The sequence below is a fragment of the Haemaphysalis longicornis genome, unplaced genomic scaffold, assembly GCF_048455015.1.
Source record: "Haemaphysalis longicornis isolate Haplotype H1 unplaced genomic scaffold, Haemaphysalis longicornis Haplotype H1 scaffold_10, whole genome shotgun sequence".
NCBI lineage: Eukaryota > Metazoa > Arthropoda > Arachnida > Ixodida > Ixodidae > Haemaphysalis > Haemaphysalis longicornis.
This window is the reverse complement of record NW_027526204.1, coordinates 49387643-49407491: the sequence shown is the minus strand read 5'-3', so window position 1 is coordinate 49407491 and position 19849 is coordinate 49387643. Positions and strand designations below refer to the sequence as shown.

The following is a 19849-nucleotide window of genomic DNA, read 5'->3' as shown; positions in this document are numbered from 1 at the left end:
CCCAGACCTCGGGTCCTGCCTCCTTCGTTCGCCTCGAACAATGATCTCTTTGTCCACCTGATCTTCCTCTTCCTTCTTCTTTCTCTTCTTTTCTCCACCAGCTTCCAGAAATTTCTCGCTTCTTAGTCTCTTCTTCTTCGTCGTCTCCTCCGTCTTCGCACCTTGACTCCTGACACATGGCAAGACAGCTGCTCTGTTTGCTATTTACCTGGTTGAAAAGGCATATCTGTTGGCTAAACTGAATACATGACATTTTATTTAGGAATGAAAAACTAGCAAATTGGACTATGTCAGGTTCTCTTGCAGTGTAGTTGGATTATGGTAATTTGTCCTGGCAGTTGTGTTTTTCACTTTCAGCATGCACTACAGGAGCAGCCAGCATGCCACATACATTAGCAATGCCAAGAAGCTGTGTTCTGGGAATGTCTGCAGGGGCAGCCTGCAACCAGGGTGTCTCCTGCAGCCAATATGCACAGACAGCCATTAGCATTAGCACAATAGGCACTTCACCTATTCTGCATAGCTGTCGGGTGGTATGTAATATAGATTATAACATTTCCTTTCAGGTACGCTGTGTGCCCTGACATCACTCATCAGTTCTGGCTCCCAAACAGAGGCGGAATTGTCAGGTTCGGTTTCTGTGTTATTATTTCCATTATGAGTATCTCACAGAGCAGCCAAAGTGGTTAAAAATTTTCTTCAAAACTATTTTGAATAACTTTTGCAAAATTTTTTGATACTCTTTTGTTGTTGTAAGCTGAAGCCATGAAGATTTTTCTTCGCAATTTAAAGTACAAGAAGTAATACACTTCTAGTCTGTGGTATGAGAAAAGAGGTCTATCAGTTAATACATTACCAATGTAGCAGCTAAGTTGTGGGCTGGTGGTGCAAAGCCTGAATTTCTCAGAGAAGCCTGGTGCTTGTTAGTTTGCTTGTGGTTTTAAATCAAATTCAGAATGTGTAAAAGTTATAAATGATGAAGTCTTGAATAAAAAAACACAGACACCTTTTTCAAGGGCAGATTTCCAGGCTACGCAGGTGTAGACTTGCCACATCACGCCCATTAAATGAAATAAAAAGTTTGTATTTCGCGCGTTCGGTTTTCTGACTGCCTTGATGGTAGTTCGCGTCGCAGCTGACAGATGGCGCCACCAGTCCACGGCGCGAGCGCCGCTCGTGGGATCTTGTTTTCGGCGGTTGCACTCGGTCTTGCAAGAGGTAGCGTCAAACATCCCCCCCGCGAGGGGCACGATCAAATGCAGAGCATTTCCGGGGGCGCACAACGTAAGTAGGTTGCATTACGTTAATGTTGTTGCACTTGTGAGAACTGCTGACGAGAGAGCGCTTATCAGCAGTAATTTGAATGAGTCAAGGATATAAGGCGCGTTCGTAGCGTCCCGATCTGTCGGCTTTGTGGCGCAGTGGGTAGAGCACCATGTACATTGCGTTCCGCCTGCAGGGTCGAGGGATCGAAACCGGGCGCCGGATAGTATTTTTTTTTCATATAGTAGGGAGGGGTGCGGTGCGGACTACGGACGTTAACGCGGGTGACATCGTGAGTTACTAAAATGCTCTGCATTTAAAAGGACAAGATGTTACAAGATGGAGGCTCACTAAGAGGGTTCAATTTAAATTGAGAACCACTCAACGGGCAATGGAGTAGAAGATGATAGGTGTAACATTAAGGGACAAGAAGAGAGCAGAGTGGGTCAGGGAACAAACGCGTGTTAAGGACATATTAGTAGAAATTAAGAAGAAATAGACGTGGGCAGGGCATGTAATGTGAAGGCAAGATAACCGTTCGTCATTAAGGGTAACACAGTGGATCTGTAGAGAAGGCAAGCTCTGCAGGGGGCGGCAGAAAGTTAGATGGGCAGATGAGGTCAAGAAGTTTGTGGGGATAAATTGGTAACAGTTAGCACAGGACCGGAGTAATTGGAGATGAATGGGAGAGGCCTTTGCCCTGCAGTGGGCGTAAATAGGCTGGTGATGGTGGTTACCTGTGTCTTCATGTTTTCAGTCTTGCCTACTCTTCTTTTTGGGCATTTTAAATTAATGGGACACTGAAGCGAATTTGTCAAGCTCCTGTTTTCGCTTGCACTGCATATACTGGCTAAAATAACCACTTTTCATCAGTTATCTAGGCAATAAGGCGGTATGTACTTTTTGAGCCTGAAAGAAGAAAAACTACCATGTGTAGTTTGCAGCAGCCACACCAACTAACAGCAGTGACATCAATACAAGGTGCTATGATTAGAATAAAAGGTGTCCATGATTAGAATTCAAACAGTTTCTGTTCTGTGAAACAGCATGCTTCGCATCCGATGGATGTTATCATTGGATGAGCATTCTCAATATCTCAGTAATCAGTTTACCGCACTTCTGCCATATTGTCGGCTGTCAAATGCACCAGATAAGCCTACCACTATGGCTTGGAATCATGGCGTGTTTCCCCCATCTTTGGGAGCATGCCTGGCTCGTGCCTGTATAGTCGTAAGAGGCGTGTTCACACCAGGCCAAGGGTTGGCTGATTCGGGACGTTGCCCACAAGCGCTCTCTGCTTATGGCAACACCACGCCAATGAGAACTCGCCTCTGCGCCGGTGTCAGTCTGCACGTGTGCTGCGAACTCGCTCGTGAAGCAATGAATGTTCGAGCGCAAAAATGGTGAACTAGTGTAGAAACCATTTCCTAAGAACAAATAAATCAACTTAAAAAACATACCTGCCAACTCTCCCGATTTACCCGGGAGACTCCCGATTTCTTACTTATTCTCTAGATTGTACGGGCACAGTCATAAATCTCCCGATAAACGGCTTGGGCTGTTTATCCCCCATTTCTAAAACAAACAAAAAAAGAACTGCGTTCTGCAGCACAGCCGCATTGCGATTGCCATCACAAGCTGGGTAGCTAGCCGAAGTTGGATGGAATCCAAGCCGTTTGTGTGCACGGAGCGGACATGACTAACTTAGTGCACATGTGGTCGGGACAATGCGTTGAGGACTGAACGTAGTAACATCCTGCTTTTCACAGCTCTCTTGACATTATGGCGTCGTCAAAACCCAAGAAGTATTTACAATGTTTTTTGAGGTGTTACACTTCAGAATTCCCGTGTTTCGTGCCATCCAAGAAAGGCGAAGTTTGGATTTTGCATAACTTGCACATGTGACGTGAGCGGGGCCCACGGCGGTCTAAATGGCCTAAATAGAAAAACTAAGAATGTCATCGGGTAGCTCAAAAACGGTACCAAGATTGACCTTATGAAGCAAAGAGAAGTTTCCAAGAAGCTGCGTAAGGCTGAGGTAAACGGCCAAAAATATGAAACTGAGAAAACTGGATTTGAAGTTTGGACATGTGTCATGAAATGAACGGTCAGTAGTGTAACTGCAATATTTCCCTGCAACAAAGACATGTCCTTCCCATTCCCAAATCTGTCTTTGGATTCCAGAAATGTCAACTACAACTGGAGATATCAGAGGCCAAGAAACGTACACCATCAGGAATTCATTAAAATACATCGACTTCAAATCGGTTGGTGTCTGCTGGCGTTGTGAAATCTGGTGTCGTCTTGCTGGCGTTATGAAAACTGCAACAGTCCTTCGTAAACTGGCATCATTCATTCCAGTGCACTTTGGTACCCAGAATATTGGTTACGGCGGTGGAGGGAGGGGGGAAACTTGCTTTAGATACCCCCTTTTATTTTGTTCTTTGGTTTTTGCGCAGGAAGTTTAAGAGGATACAGGGGTAGGACACTGCGTAGTGCGTTTTCTGCAACTGCATCACGTCGTTGGACCTGAAAAAAAGCCTTTTGGGGGAAAAAAAGTAGCCGAAAGGCAAGCTTTGATGGCCTATGGCAGTATGGCAGGAAACGTTCGCGCGATCCTGTGACAAAACACTGAGCTTTGATTTCGCAACACTGAAGTCTTAAGTGGGAGGGGGGGGGGGGGGGGGCTTTCACAAGTTGCAGAAAGCTTGCTGTACCACTCCAATGTGTGACGACTGTCCCCTGGTCATCCACGTGCCATCAAACATGATATCAATGTTGTTTGGCGGCTGAGCAAAAGCCTTTGACGACACACACACTATCTGCTTCAAAGGCTGCTGCAGTGTCCCCGCAATTCTGGACTACTTTTTTCAAGTGCGCTTGGAACGTCTTGAGGTGTAGGCTAGCCTCTGTGGGATAAGTTCATCCCAGCACAAAAATCCGACAGAGCAGACACCCCCCTTTCCGATGCTTTCAATACTTTTGCCGTTACGTCCACCTCGAAAGGAGTGATGTTGCCAGATTCTTCGGTCCTTGGTGACGAAAAAACGCTCCACATGATGTTCGTAAACCGAGCACGTCACCTGGAGCCTCACGGCGAGTCTGTACTGCCTGTCAGCCGTCTCAAATCCGGCGCCGCCAGCCCGCACTTGCTGCACTCGACGTGCGCAAAAAGGTTTTTCAGCATTGCCATATCCACTAAGACAACACGTGTGCCGGATTCTACCTCCGAATGCGCTAGATCCACTTCAAGGCGGTTGAATTTCCGCTGCATTGGTGATTTGGTCTCCATGCCGCGCTTGATCTCGTCTGAATGTTCCGCACGCGCGGCGATCTCCTCCGCAGTGTAATACCTTGTGTCAAGTCGACAAGACGTGGTTGGACCAGGTCTGGATTCCCGAGGTAGTTGTTCAGGCGATGGGACAGGTCAAGCAATACAAGGCGGCGAACAATTTCCATCCGGCTGAGTCGAGCGGCCCAAAGTCGCACTACGCGGGTGGACGACGGCTTCCCGTACACATGACGGGTCGTCCTCTTCAAACGTACGTCTCCTGGCATCAGTCACGAAAGTGTGCGACGAAAGAATCTGAAGAAACCGCGAAAATGTGTAGCAAAACTACTCTAAACGAGCGCTGCACCAGAAGAGCGGACTTCGTCAGACGCGCGTAGCAGAAGCCATGATGACGAAAAAAAAAAAAGACAACTGACGTAGCAGTCGCCCTGATCAATGGGAGGCGTCAGACGACGAACTCAAACCGCGCGCGCGCTACAGCCAATCGGCAGCCCAGAAGGCGCCTTTGGAAAACTGGCCAGGGCAGTCGTTCTACTCAAGCGACGCCATTTTGAGATGTCGCAAAATGCGCACGAAAGAACAAGCTTCAACACAAGGCCAAGATTGTGGCAATCAGTCGGCTGCTTTGCCCGCGGCGCGCGCAGGAATTTGAAACAACTTTTGCCTTATTCGGGGCATTTCATGGCCCCGAGGCATTTTAAAAGATTCTAGAGTATTTCCCGATAGAATTTAGCGTTGATATTTTGAAGGCAGGTACTTGAAGGTACAATTATTCCAAAAATTTGAATTTCTCAAAATCGACATTTTGGCCATTTCTGACCATGCTAATACACGCGTCCCCCCTTAAAAATGAAAAGTCCAAAAGGTGAATCTTGTGTCGATTGTATGGATACTAGACACTGCATGTGCTGCATTAAAAAAAATGCCCCCCCCCCCCCCCCCCACACACTGCGAACCTTCCGATTTTCGAAGTCCCCAGGTTGGCAGGTATGAAAAACACACTGCACTATCGGGCACTCAAACTTGCAACTTGCAAAATTACACACCTAGGGCTTCGCATTTGTTGGTCTAGTCGAAAGTGTGAATGAGCATTGAAAGAACGTGTTTGATACCGCTCATTTGTGAGTTTTTTGACAGCCTTCCTGCCTGGCCTAATTAAGCACAGTCCCTGAACCATTGGGGCTGCCATTGGTAGCTAGAAATATCTCAGACTCGGGAATATTTGCTTCTATAAGTGCCTTGTATATATTATTAGCATTTGAAACTGCTGACAATTTGAAATAGGTCATACCCTTTTTTATGGTATGTTATCGGATGTGAATTCTGCTAAGATTTTTTCTGAGTGAAATGAACGTACATCTTACCATTCAAAATGTTTTGTTGTCTTTTTTTGAACATGCTTTTTTGAGAATAACAGCATCTGGTGACATGTGAGCCAATTTTAATTTAAACAATGTGTGTGGCAGTCAGGGAATCCAGCAGAAGCACAATGGAAATCTTTGAAACTGGGGGGGGGGGTTGGATGTGAAAGTGCAAACTTGCTAGACACCCTAGACATGGCATCACAAAGTCTGACTTAGTGGAAACTGCTGTGCATTAGAGTATATGGACTGTTTGGAGATATGTGTAACACTCCTTGCCTTCAGTGGCCTCACTTTGACTATTGCAGTTCTGGAGGTGAACAGCAACCAGGTTGGTGATTTGGGAGTCTCGGAAAAGCCCACTACTTCAGCAGATGGAGCAGACATTTCGGCAGAACCCAGTCCTCACATCTGCTGGTGCGACCAACACTCTGGCAACACAGGGTGGGTTGTGGTGCTTGAGCTCTCTTCGCAACCGTGCCATAGTTTCATGGCATGGTTCATGGGTGAACGATGATTTTCAAACCTCCCGCAAAAACTAAAAACTGCGCTATTCAGACAACTGACGGCAACTGGCGTGTTCGTTGGAAACCCCTTTTTCTGTTTTGTTGCCGTTTGCATTTTGCAAGGGTAGACGGTGTTGTTGAGGCCCCTTTCAGGGTAAGATGGAACAAATCATGGCTGGTCGACCTCTTCAATTCGCTTGAAATTTTTTTACATCATTCCTGCATGTATGTAATGTGCGGGTTCACAAATATTTCCGGAGGAAAAAATTTTGGCCGACAGAAAAAAATCTTGAACCCACGTGCGTGGGCCCCTGCCGCTAGCTGCCCATGCGCCGCGGCCAAATTTAGCGACGTCTACCAAAAAATATATTAATCAGGCGGGAATGGTAATTGTTATGCTTAATCTACGCCTGGTGTACATTTTGCGCCCACAGTATCGTTGGCTAGAAAAACTTTTTTTTTTCTAATAAATTTCCAAATCTTCCTCAGAGCACATTTTGTTCTTTACTTTGCGGGCCAGTATTATCGTAAGTAATGGAGCTAGAGCGTTCAAATTTGAGTGAGGGCTGCTCCTGGCAAGCACAAATACGGGCCGTAAATATCGTGTCTGTGCACACTACGATTAAAAAGTAAATGGCGCAGAAGTGTGAAGAAAAAACTAAAACACTCCGAGTCAGAGGCTTATTAAAAAAAAACACTTCTTCGATTTTCCTGAAATTCTCCCAAGATGTTAACCTGTGAATGTACTTCAATGATCATTAAAAACATGTTTCATCATTTTGTTCCTGACGCGCCTACTGCGCGAGAAAAAAGCCTGGTCGGCCAGGTCTTCACAAGATCCTGAGACACAAAACAGTGAGAGCAACTTCCAGTGAATCTGCGGATATTTGATAATTTTTTTGTACGAAAGGCAAACGATTACTTATTGATAGTATTACAGAGAATTCAGAAGAGAAACTGAAATTTCTATGTGAATTTTGGAACGAAAATAAACAATCAGCACACCGCTAAACGTGTACTCTTCGAAGAAAAAAAACGGAGGAACTCCAGATTCACGCGCATTTAAATAAAAAGCTTCTTCGAGCTTTATGAAGCTTTCCACAGATATTTTCCTCCTAATTTACTTGCATGAGCCATTAATAAAACTCTCATCATTATGATCACTGAAAAGCAAAAGAGCCTTATCAAGCATACTCGTCACAAGGAGCTGAGAAAAAACGACGATTGTGAGTTTCTGCAGATTTCCTTTATTTATTTTGTAGAAAGGGCAGAATATCTTCTGAGATAAGGAGAATAGAGTAGCCAGGTGACATAAACAAAGTCAACGTTTCACATGACAGAGTTCCATCGGCACCCCATTAATACCGTGCAACTACTAGCTCTTTATTTACACGTTGCAATGTTCACACATTCCTCAAAGGGGCACGAACAGTCCACACTGCTTATAGTTCGCATATATCTGCTTCTGATGACTTCCTTAAATGCCACACATGCCAGGACTGTATGTCGGGAAAGGCATACAGGCCATTCTCAGCAATGGTCTTGGCATGTGACCTGTGTCTGTAGAACCTACCGCAAGGTTTTTTTTAATTTGGTCCATCAGTCTGTAACTTTGGATAATGTTAAGTTTTCAACACCTTAAGGGGAAACGCGGCTTCAACTTTAAAAAAAATGACCAAAACATTTTTTTGAAAGCCATGTATTCAGCTCTTATGTTTTCTCTTCTGTGCATTTGCAAGGTTTCTCCGCCAAAAACAGTCACAAAGCGAAATTAAAGAATACTCTTGCCAGCCACAGTGGCAAATTATTAGTGCACAAGGATGAAAAAATTACAATTTTCTGACCACTGTATCTCCACAACGGTGCCACTGGGAACTGCCTTTTTGGTACCATTTATTCAGCTGAACGATCCTCTTTCCGGTTCAAGTTGTCTGTTTTATCTTCATTCATTCATAAATGCACAAACATCAGAAAAGGGGCGATACAGAAATGAAGCTACAAATACATTCTGAAGTGCGATTGGCCTTGCAATCGGAGCACCCTGGAACGGCCCTTCCGATTGGGCGTCGCTGCAGCAATGAGAGATGGCGGTCACCTATACTGCGTGGTGCATTTTTGAGTTCATTCTCGCTGCTTCGCTCGGCCAAGTTTCTGTTCAGTCATTTTATCTGTTGTGGTATTCAACACAGACGTTATCACGATGGGAATGCCTGAGATTACGAGCCAGATTACGGGAAGTTGCGTGTCTAGAAAGGTGGAGGTCATTGAACGCTTCAGGGTGCACGTCACTTTACCCGGGGAGGGTGAAATGCGGTGTGCGCGCTTGTGAAAGCAGTTCGCAAAGGGAACTTTTAGTCTGGTTTGCAATGTTTACATGCTGAAGTATTGCTATGTTTGGCAGTAAGCTGGCTAGCCTTGGGAAAGAAACTCGTCGTGTTAAAGCTACAGCGCGCACGGCATAGCTGCTCCATGTTAGAGCATCGCCTGACTGCGGAACTGTTTACGATTCTACGCCAGAGGTATAATTAATGCGTGTGACATTAGATTTAATCTTAAAAGCGACCTGACAGGCCTTATCAGAGATAATCAAAGTGTGAAATGTTGCAATAATGTGCGCCGCGATGCACGCCAGCCATTTCGCCTTTCTTGTGAAACGTTGATCGTGCTACTGATGATAAAAACAGGTCTCAGTTAGGAATAAAAACCTGCTCACTGCGTTAAAAATTTACCTTACTGCCGTAGCATTTATTGACAAATTGAATTTTTTTACAAAAATAATACCAATGCATACATCAATAGTTTAGTGCATATGGCTGTGCTACAAGGAATATTGAATGCCCTCAATGTCAAGAGTACTAAAAAGTTCATGCATTGAAGTTGGAGCTATGCAGAATATTGTAGCAAGCTTCAAAGTAGCTCATTTGTATCCTTGTGGTATGTAAATTTTTGGCAATAAACCTCTGCATGTACGAGTACTAAGTTGCTGCTTCAGGCGATGTTATAAAACAGAGAAGCCAGAAGTCCGTTTTCAAATTTAAGTAACAAAAAAGAGTGCTTCACTTGTTGCCATGGGGACAGCACTGCATTGGAAAGTTGTCCAGTTCAATTCAGGCAACCAGCTAACCTACTTTCTATTGAAAGTCATCTTCTCCCCCATTTGGCCTGCAAACTGGGCTATGTATTCTTCACAGAGGAGCTGAAAATGATGTTCTGTGGAAATAAAATGACTGGAAAAGGCACTCCGATTTCAAGCAAACTCTTTCCAGAAGCCCCATCTTCATAAGGACACGAAAAGCTACAACCCTGACGACTTTTAATAAGTGAAATTTATGTTGCAACTGTAGAAGCCGTTTTCTCAACAGTTTTTTTTTTGCCACCTACGTCGCTTGTTCCGGTGGTTATTTTGTGACTGCTAGGTCTATTTTGATTCTGTATTTATTAATTGAATTCCTTGAACAGTTCAGGTTGTGACACATTTGGTTTTCGAGATTTAGTTTTTTTATTCACATAGTCGTTCACTTTTGGTTTTCCAGACTTAATTTTTTTATTCCCACAGTCATTCAGTTTAAAAGCCTGTTGTAAATTCACCCCTGAAAAAACTACAAGCAGAAAAATTGTTATAAATAAAAAAATCAGACTGTCATGACCTTGCCCATCCATTTGGGAATGCAAAGCACTTTGAGCAAGTTTTCTATCACATTTAATAAGCAACTGTAGCTCAGTACAAGGTGACGAGAAACATTTTTATAAATAAAATTTCAAAATATTACTTTGAAATTGTTGTTATCACAGAGGCAATTCCAGTTGCCGTTCAAATTTTCATCGAAATCTTTATAGAAATAAAGTTTATTTTGAAAGCCACGTCCCCCCTTAAAGGGACCCCGAAAAGCTTTGTGAAGGTGGCAGTCAAATGCATTCAGGTGGTAGAACACATAACGGGAGATTTTTGAGCCAAGTGTGAGCCCCATACGTTGTACAGATAATTTGTAAACAATTTTTGAAGATCGCCTTTCTCAGCCGATGAGCGCGACGCCACAGCGAGCCAACCGCGGCTGACGCAACGGCGACCGCGGGTGACGAAACGGCGATCGCTGCTGACGCAACGGCGAAGACGCCCCCTGATTCGCCCAATCGCCGGCAAGGTCGGCCGCCGGCGGCGTCACTGCCATTGGCTTCCGGCTGCTCTTCTTCCTTCCTGCGCGATCCCGAGGCAAAGGCGGCAAAGGCGGGTCCGCAGTGATTGACGCGAGCTTAGGCGCAGGAATGTAGCTAGCTGCTTTGAACGAGGCAGAGCGGGAGGAGGAGTCAATCGGTAAGTGGGGAGAGGTGCATTTAATTGCTTCTGGCGCAGCTAATACTGAATGTAGATCAATAATTCCAATGGCATTGCATCGCTATATTGGTGCTACGTGACAATACAGGCCTTTTGTAACTTTTACAGAAGGCTTTTCTGGGTCCCTTTAAGCTTTCTTTGCCTGTGTACTGTGGGAGCCATGTTAACACTATACGTTTGACACAAGACGTTTGGCAGGGCACGCAGTTGGGAATTTAATATCCTCTTTTTTTTGTATTATACTGGCAAGGTTTTTTCTAATCCTGTGCACTATTTTTCTTAGGAATTTTCCCACAGCCAGCAAGAATATGCAGTTTGGGGCGAAACTGTATTCCTGCCTATCCTGTGAACAGCACGACCTCCAGGTTACTGATGGGGAATTGTGTGCCACTGAGGTGCCCTACACCTGCCCTGTTTGCAAAAAAGCATCCTGTACAAAATGCAGCCTGGACGACCACTTGAGAGTTCACACTGGCAAGAAGTCGCACGTCAGTAGCCCTTGCAGTGAGACCTTTACTCAGAGAGACCACTTGGTTGGTCACGAAAGATCGCATTCTGGAAATAAGCCTTACGTGTGTAGTGTCTGTCAGAAGAGTTATACTCGAAAAGGTTGGCTGGTTGCTCATAAAAGATTGCACTTTGGCGGAAGGCCTTATGTGTGTAGCATCTGTAAAAAAGGCTTTGCTACGAGTGGCCAACTGATTGATCATAAAAGACTCCACTCCGGGGAAAGACCTTTTGTCTGTAACATTTGTCAGAAAAGTTATAAACATAAATATAACCTTGGTGTACATAAACGATTGCACTCTGGTGAGAGGCCCTATGTCTGTAGCATCTGTCAGAAGAGCTTTGTTCAAAAAAGCCACCTGATTTCACACAAATTATCCCACTCTGCTGAGAGGCCCTATGAGTGTGGCATCTGTCAGAAGACTTTTGCTCGAAAAGGCAACTTAGTCACTCACGAAAAATTGCACTCTGGAAAAAAGCCTTTCGTGTGTGGCATCTGTCAGAAGAGTTATATTCAAAAAGATAACCTGGTTGCTCATGAAAGATTGCACTCTGGCCAAAGGCCTTACTTGTGTAGCATCTGTAAAAAGGGCTTTATTACAAGTGACCAACTGGCTCGTCATAAAAGACTGCACGCTAGCGACAGGCCTCACGTGTGTAACATTTGTCAGAAAAGCTATACGGATGAACGTCAACTTCGTGTACATGAAAGAGTGCACTCTGGTGAGAGGCCCTATGTCTGTAGCATCTGTCAGAAGAGCTTTATTCGAAGAAGCCACCTGATTTCACACAAAGTGTCCCACTCTACTGAAAGGCCATATGTGTGTGGTATCTGTCAGAGGAGCTTTAAAGAAAAACGTATCCTGGTTGCCCATGAAAGGTTGCACACCGGCGAAAGGCCTTATGAGTGTGACATCTGTCAGAAGAGGTTTAATAAAAAATATTGTTTGGTCAAGCATGAGAGAATGCACTCTGGCGAAAGGCCTTATGCGTGTAGCGTCTGTCAGAAGACGTTTATTTCGAAAAGTAATTTAAACAAGCATGAAAGAGTGCACTGTGGCGAGAAGCCATACATGTGCAGCCTCTGTCCAAATACCTTTTCTGATAGAGGCCACCTAAAGAGGCATGAAAGAGTGCACTCTGGTGAGAAGCCATACAGGTGCAGCTTCTGTCAAAATACCTTTTCTCAAAGAGGCAACCTGAACAGGCATGAAAGATTGCACTCTGGCAAGAGGCTATGAGTAGCATATCTCAGAAGTGTTTTATTAGTATATAGCAGCTGGTTAACCCTCAGAAATCGCATTCTTGTAAGAGGAGTTACACGTGTTGCATTTGTTGAAAACCTTTACTGCAAAGAGCAACCTGTTTTGTCATGAAAGATGGGAGGTCCTATGGGTGCAGCACATGTTACAGAGACTTTGCTGACAAATGGTCACTTGTAAAGCATGAAAAAATGCATACCAGCACAAAGCCCACTTATTATTGTGTTGGAAAAGTTGCCTAGAAAAAACATTACGAAGTCACAGTCAGTGGAGTCACGAAAAAGATTGCGACGAAATTTCCACTGGCATACATGTTGCACTGACAGATTCCACACTGGTTGCATTAAATGCAGGAGCTTTGCCCACAAGCAAATCTTGGCCAAGCATGAGGCGAAACTATAACAGGGTGCCCATTTCCACAGCATCAGTTGAGGCTTTTAGAAACTGAACAGATTTATCATAAAAGACTGCACTCCATGATAATCGATGATTGTTGGATGTTTATGGCGCAAGGCCAAATAGGGCAAGGAGCACCAAAACAGTGGTTAGTGGTGAAAAATGCAAATGTAAACTCTAAAATCGTTCAACAAAAACAAAAGTAAAATCAGTAGAAGACAATGAGAATGGCTGGTGTAAAAGGCCATGTGATGGTGTGTGGTATGAAATGAGGTTTAAAAAGCTACGCGTGATAATAACGTGTAAAAACTTGATGTCGCTAAGAAATTAAAGATTGATTTTAGAGGAACCATGGGATCATCCGCTAAAAACAGTGCTGGGTGTAGTGCAATGTGTTGTCTGCCGAGGTTGGCGAAGTGTTTGAGTCGTGTTGTGTGCAGTGCTTTGCATTGAAGTAGCACATGGATCACGGATAGGCCGTCTCTACACCTGCTACACAGGGGTCTTGGAGATTGCGTGAGCAGGCAGGAGTGTGTAGCATGTGTGTGGCCTATTTGTAATCGAGCCAGGGTAACTTCATTGTGTCGGTTGTGTGTGTCAGTGGTGTATGCTCCCAAGAGTGGCTTTATAACGTGTAGTTGTCTGTCTGTTCATTCCAGTGTGCTTGCCATGTTGTGTGAAGATGTCTGATATGTGACTTGAGGTCGGTGTAGGGGATTGTTGTTATGTCAACTGTAGTTGTAAGTGCAGCAGCGGCAGCCATTTGGTCTGCGGTTTGATTACCTGCAATCCCAGAGTGCCCTGGCACCCAGCACACAATCACTTCAAAGTTTAACGCTTGTGCTGACATAATAGTTTTATAGACTAAATGAATAACATGATTTTTACAAAACTGCTTAGATGCCAATGCACGCTACGCTCAAGGTCTGTGAAGATGATGAACTTGGGAATTTTATGATGAAGTGTCTGATTTAAGACCAGGAGAATGCCATAGGCTTCAGCCATAAAAATGGTGCTTTTCGTGTTTAGGGTGTTAGATACCCTAAAATCAGGTCCGTGCGCAGCACACGACACAGTGAGGGCTGTTTTTGACGCGTCACTAAAAAATTCTGCACACTTGTATTTCTCTTGAAGGAACAAGAAGTGTTGAAGAGTTGCAGTTGTGGGTACCCATTTTTTATCAACTGCTACGAAAGACATGTCGCACAACACGGGGCAAAGCTGCGATGGTGGTAACAGGTCAGAAAGGGTTGATTTGTAGGTGTCTGTAAAGGTGGCAGATAATTCTGATGCCTCCTGTCTCACTCTACGTGAGAATGGAGCAGAGATAAATGGACGATTTAGAAGAAGTTGGGACATTGGTGTATCACAAATAAAATGTTTGAAAGGATGGTGGGCTCCATGGTAATCACTATATAAGTGTTATCAGTTTAAAATGATTGTGCTACAAAAACATTTGTTGAGTAGCAAGGGTCACAGACTAAAAAGCTCTGTAAGCAGAACCTTTAACAAAAGCATTGTATAATTCTAAACTTCTTACCTTGAATTCGTGGGCATTAAACAAAAGCTGTCTAACAGCTGTCAGAAAAGTTTTAGAATAAGAAACATAATAGCCATGGAAAAGCTTGTAGTGGTGAAGAGTAATGCGTAGAACAGAAAAGATGGTTCCCTAAAATACCATTTCTACCTTGTTAACTGCAGTGACTGTTGCATGTTTTGTTTCTTAGATGCACTTTACAGTGGCGATAGCTAGGCCATGTGCAAGTTGCAATTTTAGTTTTAGAACTAGAAAGACATTTGCATTGGGAAACGAACACGCCGGCAATGGCTGGGCCAAGACAAAACGTTTATTGCGATAGTGCGGGTTAATGTAGCATTGAGCGAGAGGGGTTAAGAAGGAGAAGGAGCAGTGATGATAACAGGGGCTTTGGCTGGCGTGACGTCACAGATACATCATTTCGCTCCCTCTACGGTGAGTAACGGTCTAGGCGTTTTTGTTGCCGGCCCAACCGACGCAACACCGGAGTTGAGGTGCTCCCGGTGATCTCGCTCCTTGTTGGCACTGGCCTCGGTGTTCCCCCTGCTAGGGGTCTGCCGACAGTTTCCTGGCACCCGGAGTCACTGGCTTCTCCCTGGTCATGCTCCAACTCCCATGGCTTCACCTGGTCGGTGTGTCGCCGAATGGTTTCCCCGTCCGGACCATCGGCATTCACCAGGCGGGCTCCGTGTGTCGATGTAATGCTGGCTGGAGTCCATGGCTCGCCTCACCCGAAGTTCCTCACCTAGACTGGCTCACCGGGCTGCCACACATCGAGGGAGGGATGTTCAACTGGCGAGGGCGGAACGGACACTGCGTTGTCCAGCCTGGAGCGAAGATCATAGCCCATTAGGAGTTGCGCTGGTGTCCGGCCCCCGGCCTGTGGCGTCCTGCGCTGCCTGTGCAGAATCCTTGTCAGGTGGGTTTTCAGTGACCCTTGCACATTCTTCTTCAAAGAATACTTGACAGTTCAAACAGCCCGCTCTGCGAGCCCATTGGACTGGGAGTGATACGGCGCTGCTCAGAGGTGTACTATGTTATTCAGCTTCATAAAATTGTGAAATTTCCAACTTGTAAACTGTGGGCCATTATCGGATATCAGCATCTGGGGCAGTCCAAATGTACTGAACAAGGTGCGCAGAGCCTCTATGGTGGCGTGCGTGGTAGAACTCTTCTTGGGTATCACTTCTCTCCACTTACTGTGTGAATCGACCAAAATCAGTAGCATGTGACCATCGATCAGCCCCGCAAAATCGATATGGAGCCTCGACCACGCTCATCCGTTTCCGGCCTTGCAACAGGGCCTTTTTGGGGCGCATAGGGGCAGCTTGGATGCAACTGGGGCAGGATTTAACCATGTGCTCAATGTCATTATCAATCTGGGGGTACCACATCAAGGAGCACCCTAGCCGCTTCATTGAGCAAATTCCTTGAGTATCATGCAGCAGACGTAACATTACTGCTCGGGCACTCTTAGGGATGATCACTCGATGGCCCCAGTAGAGAAGCCCGTAGCTCTCGGTTATCTCAGCCTTCCGGTTGAAGTATGGCATAAGGGCTGGTCTTGAGGCCTCAAATTTCTTGGCCACCCCTCCTGCACCCATTTTTGCACCTTTGCAAAATCGTCGTCCAGCTCCGTGAGAGTGCCCAGTTGCTTTGCGTACATGACTCCATCATTGAGGGTTTCCGTGAGCAGGACATACTCACCGTCCCCAGTTTCTTCCTGCGTCTCTCGCTGGGAAGTTGCTGATATGGGGAGCCGGCTGAGGGCATCTGCTCGAACGTTGTCTTTCCCGGGCTGGTGTTTTATGGCATAATTGTATGCACTCAGCAGCAGGGCCCATCGCTGGATTCACGCAGCGGCCATCACGGGTACTGGCCTGTCTGGATAAAAAAGTCCCACAAGCGGCTTATGGTCCGTCATCAATGTGAAAGTATTGCCGAGTAAGTATTGTCGGAATTTCGGTGCACCAAACACAAGTGCCAAGGCTTCACGCTCCAGCTGGGAGTAATTTTTCTCAGCTTCCGTCAATAACCAAGAGCGGAACCCTATGGGCCGAAGTACTCCGCCCCCGACATCGTGTGAATGCACTGCGCCGATTCCGTCCGGGGAGGCATCGCATTCCAGGACTAGCGGCTTGTGTGGGTCAAAATGCGGCAGAAAATCTGCAGATTTCAGGAGGTCTTTCACATTGCTGAATGACTGCTGTTGAGTGGTACCCCACTCCGGCTTAGCTTCCCTCCGGAGTAGTTGATATACGGGTGCCATGGCGGTTGATGCGTTGGGGAGAAACTTGTGGTAGTATGTTACCATGCCATGTAGGACCTTAATTCTGCGGAATTCCGCGGTGCCTGAACCTCAACAATGGCGTCAATGTTTTCTGTCTTTGGGTGAAGACTTGGAGAGCTAATTTGATGTCCCAAAAAATCCACCTCCGGTTGGCGGAACTTGCACTTGTCTACGTTCAAGCGCACGCCATATTCCCGGAAACACTTCAATACTTCACGCAGTGTGGTGAAGTCATTGCGTTTCTCTGCCACGATGACGTCGTCTCGGTAGACCTGAACGCCTGGAAGCCCCTGCAAAACGGTCTCCATACGACGTTGAAACACGGCTGGCGCTAATGCCACTCCAAAAGGCAGGCAAGTGAAGCTGAACAGTGCCTTCTGAGTGTTTATGGTCATGAGTAGCATGGCTTCCTCATCCAACGGCAGCTGGTTGTACGCCTCCCGCAAGTCTATCACTCTATCATGATAAAAACTTCACCGCCGTTTAACGTCTCTACGATGTCCTCCACCCGGGGCAACGGATATTGCTCAGTGTGACAGTTTACCGTTAGTTTAAAATCGCCGCAAAGGCGGATACAGCCATTTCGTTTCACTACCGGTACCACTGGCGCAGCTCACTTCGAATGAGGCACCGGTACAATAATACCCGCTCCCGAAAGGCGGTCAAGTTCCACGTCGACCTTTGTTAAAAAAGCATAAGGAACTTCACGTGCTTTCCAAAATTTCAGCACCACCTTTTCTCGCGTCTCAAAGTGTACAGTAGGCCCTTTTATGAGACCTAAACCTGGCGCGAACACATCAGTGAATTCTGCTAGCAACCGGTCTACGTTAACGTCATCAGCACCGACTAACGGCAGTTGCTCACCTGACGTGTTCACGTTCATGACCGCTGCCTCGAGCATGTGGAACGCTTTAATCAGGTCGCGTCCGCAGAGGTTGGTGCCGGAGCAACCAAGGACTTGCAAAGATCCATCCGTCGACCTGTTTCCGCACAAAACCTTGAGCTTCAAGGAGTCATGAAGAGAAAATACAACTCCGTTTAATTTAAAAAAACTAGAAATCAGTATCTTACTCAGCTCTATTACAGCCACAAAAGATGTTTTTTAACGAAAAAAGAACAAGAAGTATTTTAACACTCAAATTTTGCGCCACAGTGGCGTGTTATCAGCAAGAATGACGTCATACGGGCCAACAATAAAACATAATTTTCAGTGCGTTAACTGCACGTTAGCGTTCAAGTGATGTGGTCAAATTTAACTAGAGGCCCCATTACAGACGTCCAGTCATGTGTCTTAGCGACAGGTCAGTTAGGTGGCCGCCAATCGCACAAACAGGTTTCGTGACGTCATAGAAAAGTTGCGGGAAATTGGCCAGGGGGTCGCGACTGCTTCACACGTTTTCTTTGATATCTCCGTTATTTGTTTGAAGATTGCGATGTTATTGGTATCATTGTTATCGGGACTTAGCAGTCTTTTTAATAAACCCAACTTGTATTTTGTCTTCATGGCTCCTTTAAGTTGTCCCCGCACTGGAAGCCGTCCCAGGAAGCAGGTCAATTTCAATGGCGAACTACGCAGCTTGGGCCACACTGCTTTGTTCTGTTCATATGTGGGCCACGTGATGACCGAAACCGGTGAACCTGTGTCGACCTGCATGTCCACTGGAACCCCAGCACGATCCAAGGTGCGCATTATGGGTTGCGTAATGCCGACGTGGCCGATATGACTGTCTGCTGCCTCTAGCGCGAACATACCGTCCGTGCCCGCGTCTTCCTCCCGCGACGACAAGGTGTGGACTTGGCACACTGGTGGCACCACCCAAAACCAGTCTCCCGGTGGCAAAACCAGTCTCCCGGCAGCAACAGGCTGGGGCGATATGACCTCGTTGTTTGCGCTTGAAGCATGATGCCGAACGGAACTGGCAATCTTCGGGTCCGTGCCCTTTTTCTCTGCAGCGGTAGCATGCAACAATCTGTGGCCGGCTTCTTGGGCGATAGGACTGGCCTCCCAGCGCATGCACACTTCCCTCAGCGGCCGGGCTTACTATCTCTTGCGCGCTGGCTTCGGCCATTTCGGCGGATATCGCAATTTCTTCGGCTTCGCTCCTTGTCAGCTGTGGTTTCGCGAGGAGCTGCCGACGCACTTCTGTGCCTTGCAGTCCACACATAATGCGAACTCGTAGCATTTTGTCCAACGAAGCGCGGAAATCGCAGGTGTCCGCTATCCGTCTAATCGCCACAATAAAATCCTTGACCGGTTCGCCGGGCAGCTGGTTGCGGGTGAAGAACTTATAAGACTGCGCTATTTCGTTCAGTTGCGGCGAAAAGTGCTGCTTAAGCAAGGCTACCACTTGTGGGTCCGAAAGTTCATTCACCTTATTCGGAGCACAACGTCCGCTCAGTACGTCTACGGGGTGGATGGACAGTGCAGTCACCAGCAGGACCCGCTTCTTTTTGTCTTTCGTGGTGCCATTTCCCTCAAAAAAGGCTACCAGCCGAACCTGGTACGCGGGCCACTTGTCGCTCGTCTCGTCGAACTGCGGCAGGCTGGCGTATCCTCCCGTGGGTGCGATAGTCATGACGGACTCAATTGACGCCCCGTTTTCATCCCATCCTCGTCGCTACTCAAAGGAACACGCCGGGGAAGTGGCTGGGCCAAGACAAAACGTTTATTGCGATAGCGCGGGTTAATCTAGCGTTGTGCGAGAGGGGTTAAGAGGGAGGGAAGGAGAAGGAGCAGTGGTGATAACGGCGGCTTCAGCTCGCGTGACGTCACAGATACATCACATTAAATAATTTGAATAGTTGATAATGGAATTTGATCATGGAAGCCCGGCAAGCTGTACCGTATTTTCCGGTCTATAGTCGCACCTTTGTACAAGTCGCACCCCCCTCAAAATGATGACTGTTTTTCCGCAAAAAACGTATATAAGTCGTACCGGTGTACGAGACGCACCTGTTAGTTAGGTAAACTCATGGTGAATCTGATCGTTAGAAAGTGCGGCGAAAGCAGCCGCCTATGCACGCATCCCCCGGTAAGGAGGGCTAGACACGTGGATATACCGTCCAGAGCCTAGACAGAAGTAACTTATCAGAAATGGTTTA

At 46.3% G+C, this 19849-nt stretch overlaps 1 protein-coding gene and 1 pseudogene across 1 annotated transcript; one reads left to right on the top strand and one right to left on the bottom strand.

The window, feature by feature from the left end:
* Positions 1-569: 569 nt before the first annotated feature.
* On the top strand, positions 570-18154 carry LOC144158483 (uncharacterized). Its single transcript, XM_077689384.1, has 3 exons — positions 570-629; positions 6225-6360; positions 11039-18154. The coding sequence occupies exon 3, from the start codon at positions 11064-11066 to the stop codon at positions 12501-12503; it is 1440 nt and encodes a 479-aa protein (XP_077545510.1). The 5' UTR covers positions 570-629; positions 6225-6360; positions 11039-11063; the 3' UTR covers positions 12504-18154.
* LOC144158036 (uncharacterized) lies at positions 15213-19323 on the bottom strand (annotated as a pseudogene).
* Between the last annotated feature and the right edge of the window lie 526 nt (positions 19324-19849).